The 6018-nt window shown below is 47.8% G+C and overlaps 1 protein-coding gene across 1 annotated transcript; it reads left to right on the forward strand.

The window, feature by feature from the left end:
- Positions 1–203: 203 nt before the first annotated feature.
- Positions 204–3464, forward strand: LOC118008721 (CXXC-type zinc finger protein 1-like). The gene is made up of 8 exons (XM_035002404.1): positions 204–440; positions 589–758; positions 1104–1311; positions 1412–1522; positions 1844–1893; positions 2110–2206; positions 3089–3241; positions 3318–3464. Exons 1-8 carry the CDS (start codon positions 204–206, stop codon positions 3462–3464), a joined length of 1173 nt encoding a protein of 390 aa, XP_034858295.1.
- The last annotated feature ends 2554 nt before the right edge of the window (positions 3465–6018 follow it).

The following is a 6018-nucleotide window of genomic DNA, read 5'->3' on the forward strand; positions in this document are numbered from 1 at the left end:
GCCACCGCCCATTCGGTCACAGCTGCCTGCTGTGGACTGCAGAAGTCCAGGATGTCCCAGATGCTGGCAGTGCCATTGGCAGTAAAGGAGGCCTCTCAGACAACAGCCACACCCCAGCTGTTGTCTGAAAAGGACCTGCCTCAGGGCTGAAATCTATGCCGGGGCTTTTGCATAGGGGACTTTTGACAAAGCCTGATGAGGGTATGTCAGGGACCCTGGGTGGAAAGAAGTGGACAGTGAAGGCAGAGAGGGTCATCAATGAGGAGGAAAAAAGGCAAAGGGGTGTCCCAACATCATTTACAAAACAATTTGGGAAGACCTGCCGGCATTTTCCTGGCCTACAGCCTTGGATGAGCGAAACTGACGAGTTCCTGTTCCTGGATGGTGTGCTGCAGAAACCAGCAGTGAATGTGAAGAAAATGGAGAATTTGAAGATAAAGGTGGGGTGGAAGGTGACAGAAATGGTGGAAGGAGGGGGGCATGAAGACAGGGGTCAGGAGTGGAATACAGGGCAAGGGTACAAGGTTAGGAAGATGACAAGCTGACATCAACTCCCCAGTCCCTACCTTGACCACTCTTGTCCCACAGAAGGAGAAGAAGCAGAAGCAAAAGCTCACGGAAAAGTGGAAACACACAGACAAGACAGATGCCAAGGATCTAGCCTTGCTGCGGCAGTGCCTGGGACCTGGCTGTGTGTATCCCACCCGGCCAGGCTCCAAGTACTGCTCGGACGACTGTGGCATGAAACTGGCAGCTGAGTGAGTGAAGTTAAGCAACAGGGTGTGGAGTAGGGCATGATTTATGCCATCCAAAAGTCTATTTATCCCTCTACCCATGTATCCTCCCATCATTCAGCCACCGACCCCCCACCCACCCATGCACCTTACAGCCACCCACCCACTGAACACCCCCATACACGTTCTACCCACCAACCCACTCATCCACCCTTACAGTCATTCACCCATCTAGCCATCCTCCATTCAATCACCCATTCACCAGCATTCACTCATCTACTATTCATTATTCTATACATTCACCATTCAGTCACTCATCAGTTTCTTCTTTTGATGTCCCATTACATTTCTTGCTGTCTCCCTTTCCAGCCGCATCTATGAGATTCTGCCCAAGCGCATCCAGCAGTGGCATAAGAGCCCTTGCATTGCTGAGGAGCACAGCAAAAAAATGCTTGAGCGCATCCACCGTGAGCAGCAAGACGCTCACATCCGCCTGAAGGACATGGAGTGCCATTTCCATGAACTTGAGGCCATAATTCTGCGTGGCAAGCAGCAGGCTGTGTGCAAGGATGAGGAGGTGAATGGGAATGGGTTGGGTGCAGCAGAAAGGTATTTGAAATCTTGTCCTGTCCCTCCCCCTTCTACTCCTTCACTGGCCCTTCCACTGTCCTGTGCAGACCAACAAAAGTAACAGGAACAACGTAAACCTGCAGATCTTCTGTGTCTCCTGCGGGCAGTCAGTCAGTGTGCGTGTTGCCCTGCGCCACATGGAACACTGTTTTGCCAAGGTTGGGGAATTGGCTGGGGGCAGATGGGGCAAAGGTGTTTTTGGCTGGGTGGAATCAGTGGGAAGGAGGGTAGGTTTGGTGCCTGGGTGTTTGTTGTAGAAAGGAATGCAACACACATCCATGGTTCTACCCATTTATGCTTCTGTTCCATCCTTAGTATGAGGGCCAACATTGGAGTATCAGCCAATGGTGAGGGGGGACACCGGCTGCCCAGGCAGGCGTATAGGAACCACCGGGACAAATGTGTTGCTTGGGGCTTTGTCATGGGAAGGCATGCTGTGTACATCCACAGTTCCTTCCATTTGTACCCTTTCTTCCCAGTATGAGTGCAAGTCTTCCTTCGGGTCCATGTACCCCACTTGCATTGAAGGGTGAGTGTGGGTGCTAGTCAAGGTGAAAGGCATGATGTGGACAGGGTCAGGAGCAAGGTGGGCAAGATCAGGGGCAAGATGTGGGTGGGCTCAGAGGCAGAGGTGGGTGCATTAGGGGCAGGGTATGGGTGGGCTTAGGGACAAAGTATGAGCAGGGGTTCAAGGTGGGACCCCCCTTTTCTGACCCTTAGCACTTCACTTTCCACCTCCCTTCAGGGCCACAAGGCTCTTCTGTGATGTTTACAACCCAAAGAGTAAGAGGTACTGTAAACGGCTCCAGGTGCTGTGCCCTGAGCACTCAAGGGATACCAAGGTGACTCTTCCTTCCTTACCTCATCATCCTTCATTCATCCCCTGCTCCCTGCCTGACCGCCATATTCCTCTCTTCCTCTCTGCTTGATTGCCTCCTATTTCTTTCTTCCTTCTGCCTGACTGCCTTCATAACTCCTGACGGACCTCATGTGTCCCCTTCTCCCTTCCTGACCACCCCACATTCCCCCCTCCTTACTGGCTGATTACCTTCTATTCCTGCTTTCTCTCTGCCTGACTTACCCCCCGCCCCCCTGCATTTCTCTCTCCCTCCCTCTTTTGCTCCTTACTGCATAACCATTCCCCATTCTTTTCTTCTCCTTGCTTGACCATTGTACATTCCTTTCCCACCCCTTGCCTGACTGCTCCACATTCCTCTCTTCCTCCCTCTCTTCCTTACTCTCGGACTTCCCTCCATTCTTCTTCTGCCTGCCTCACAGTCATCTTCTCCCTGCTTGTCATCTCCTACATCCTTTCTTCCTCCCTGTTTAACCAGCCCCTATCCCTCCCGCCCTCCCTCCCTCACTTCTTCCACGCCTTACCAGGCCTCTTTCATCTACTGCTCTCAGACCTCCCCTCCATCCTTCCTCCCACTCCTGTTTGATCTCTTTATGTTCTTCTTCCTTTCCTGCCTGATCACCTCCGTCCCCTCCATTCCTGCTTATTTAACTTCTTCCTTCATCCTCCATGCAAGGTCACCCCCCCTTCTGCCTCCTCTTCTCTACCTCATCCCTGAATTCCTCTCTTCCCCCCTGCCGGGTCACTCCCTGTTCTTCTCCTTCCTGCCCGACTGCCCTCCGTCCTCCATTCCTCTCATAGTGCCTGGCTGATCACTCCGGATTTCTCGCCTCCTCCATGCCATGTTGTCCTTCATTCTTGCTCACAGATACCAGACGATGAGGTGTGCGGTTGCCCACTAGTGCACAATGTCTTTGAGGTCACTGGTAATTTCTGTTGTCTTCCCAAACGCTTATGCAACCTCCACTACTGCTGGGAGAAGCTGAGGCGTGCTGAGGTGGACCTAGAGCGCCTTCGTGCGGTAGGCTACAGTGCTGCCTGGGGCTGAAGGGGGGGCTCGCCTTCTGGAATCCCCCTCTCATGCTCACCTCCCACAGTTGCACAAGCTGGAAGAGCTAGTTGAGCAGGAGCACAAGGTGCGCACGGCTATGACGAACCGGGCAGGGCTGCTGGCCCTGATGCTTCACCAGACAATCCAGCATGACCCACTCACCACCGACCTGCGCTCCAAAGTAGACAGCTGAGCCCTGCTTGCCTGAGGTCCTGTACCCAACACCCTGTGCAAGGGAGACATTCAATGAATTCTTCACACCCTTGTTCCTATAACCACTCTCCCCCCCCCTTAGGTCACCTTAGAGTTTCTCTGTGCTTCTCTGTTCACCATTTGTTCTCCTGCCTCTGTTTACCCCTCCATGGGAAGGGGGCCTCAGAATTCCCCTCTGTGTCCATCCATTCTTCCATCCGTCTGTCTCTTTCTTCCCTGAATCTTGGCAGGGCCAGGGGATCTGCCCTGCCCTCATCCCCCACCGTCCAGAGTTTTGTTAACAAACTTTGGAAGAGCAAGGAATTTTAATATCCGTTCCCCCCTCCCCCAGACCTGTCTTTCTGGTCACAGACCCAATTTCAGACCTCTAATGGTGGTGGGTGACAGTGCAACTGTACTTAGGGAGAGGCCGCCATGCACATGCAGAAGTGGCTGTGAAGTGATGCCCGCTTAGGGCTCGGCGGGCTTTCTTCTGTTGGGGGAGACGTGACCTTGCAAAGGAGGGGCCGATGACTCTTGTTCCCTGCTGTCCCTTATCCTAGGCCATCAGATATGTAGTTGACACCTGATTAGCGCACAGCCAATTCATCAACTTCTGTACAATTATTACTATTCTGCAGGCCAGAGGTGTGAGAAAAATGGGATGGGAGCTAGGTGAGTGTGGGATAGTCCTCCGTGAGAATTCCACTTTGGGACACTGAGTCACGCCCCTGCCCCTGCCCATCTTGTTCCACCCCCTTGCCATCCCATGAGGTCCCAGCTCTTTCTGTCAGCCTTGGTCCCTGCCGCAGTCCAGTCCCGGTCTGTCCATCTCCCTCCTCCCTACACCTCCCAGCACTGCCCATCACATCCTCTCTTCCCCCTGCCCCCCCCCCCCGACCACACTGCTCTGGGTCTGTCCTTTCCAGCCTGCCCTGTACATTGAAGCCCCAGGTGGTCATGAACATTTCATACTTGTAGGGCTGCCAGAAGAAGCCTGGGACCTCTGCCATATCTGCTTTGATCAGGCCCCCAGCCAGGCCTCCCATGCCATGGAGGTGTGTCCGGGAACGCTGCTTGTGGGTACTGGTATGTTTGAAACGACAGACTTGAACACCTGTCTTATTTTTTTCTCTACTCCCTGGTCCCTTGTGGATTTTTTTCATTTATTTTCATAATTACTTTTTTTCCCAGGGACTCACACATTTTACCTAAATGGTTAGGTATGCTGCTCGAGACTTATACCTCATATTCCACCATACTCAGTTGATACTCCCACCTACCTGATGCGATGTCTCCTTTTTTTATTACTAATATTGTATTTTTTTCAATTTGATCAGATTTTCCAGGGCTAATCCATATAATTAATTATATGAAAGGACTCGCATTTTAATTTATTTTATTCCCTAGCTTTATATTTATTTTATTTATTTCAACTTTCATTTTTATTAATTGCCACTTCTTGATTTTTGTGTTTGGTGTTTCATTTTCATATATTTACTGGATTTTGTCGTTCTTTTTCTGATCTCTTGAATCAGATTCTTAACTCAGTTATTTTTTTTCCAATCTTTTTCTACATATATAGTAAAGGATTTGAGGCTATACACTTTCCTCTAAATGTGGTTATTATATCTCCTAAACTCTGGTATTAAAGGTGCAACTTCAGAATTGATTTCTCACTTTGATCCTAGCTACAGAGGAAAGTTTCTTAAGTTTCTAACTAGTTTGATTGTCTTTTCTTTCTTTTTTTGTAATTATGATTTTACTATGATCAGAGAATAGAGCCTGTTGAATCTGAACTGGTAAACATTACTCAAGATTTTCTTTGTAGCTTAGATACTCCACTGAACTATAAAACTTTCATGGATATAAGAGAAGAAAATATATTCTCTGCTAGGTACAGATTACTCATGGTTAGGGCTTTCAATCTAGTTTGATGATTGATGTTTCTTTACTCTGATTTTTTTGTTTATGTCAGCTGTTATATTACAAAAAAGATAGAATACACGCAACTAATGAATCGTTGAACAAGACATCAAAAACGAATGATGTATTTATTATATGTTGGCTAATTGAACATAATAAAAATAAAAATAAAAAAGGATAAATGCAATAATATTTTAAAATAAATTTCTCCTTGTGGTTCTGTAGTTTTTTGGGGGGGGAGGGGCATCCTAAAGTGTATATCTTAGGCCATTTTGCACAATGGCATTATGTATTTTCCTTGTTTTGTCTTTTTTTTGTTTCCTTTTTTGTTTGTTTCCTTGTTTGAGTGTTTTTGACTTTGAATTTATTTTGATAAGTACATCACCACTGCTGCTTTTCTTTTGCTGCCACTCACCGTGTGTATCTTTGCCTAAATCTTTATTTTGTGTTTTTATCTTTAAGATACACTTCTTGTAATTGTATATGTTTTTTGCCCTAATCCCGCATTTATGTCTTGAGATTCAGTCCATTTAAATTTATATAATTATGATAATCTTCTCTTTTTCATCTTATGCTTACTATTGATTTTACTATTTCCTAAATACAACTTTTATCCTTTTCTTCTTCTT

Source organism: Mirounga leonina, unplaced genomic scaffold, assembly GCF_011800145.1.
Source record: "Mirounga leonina isolate KUSES-001 unplaced genomic scaffold, KU_Mleo_1.0 Mir_101609, whole genome shotgun sequence".
Taxonomy (NCBI): Eukaryota; Metazoa; Chordata; class Mammalia; order Carnivora; family Phocidae; genus Mirounga; species Mirounga leonina.

Bases quoted from the DNA above. Each gene is read 5' to 3' on its own strand.
- LOC118008721 (XM_035002404.1), top strand. From the start codon at position 204: ATGTCAGGGACCCTGGGTGGAAAGAAGTGGACAGTGAAGGCAGAGAGG. The intron at 441-588 runs GTGGGGTGGAAG...CTTGTCCCACAG, and splicing joins TGGAGAATTTGAAGATAAAG to AAGGAGAAGAAGCAGAAGCA. The intron at 3,242-3,317 runs GTAGGCTACAGT...CACCTCCCACAG, and splicing joins ACCTAGAGCGCCTTCGTGCG to TTGCACAAGCTGGAAGAGCT.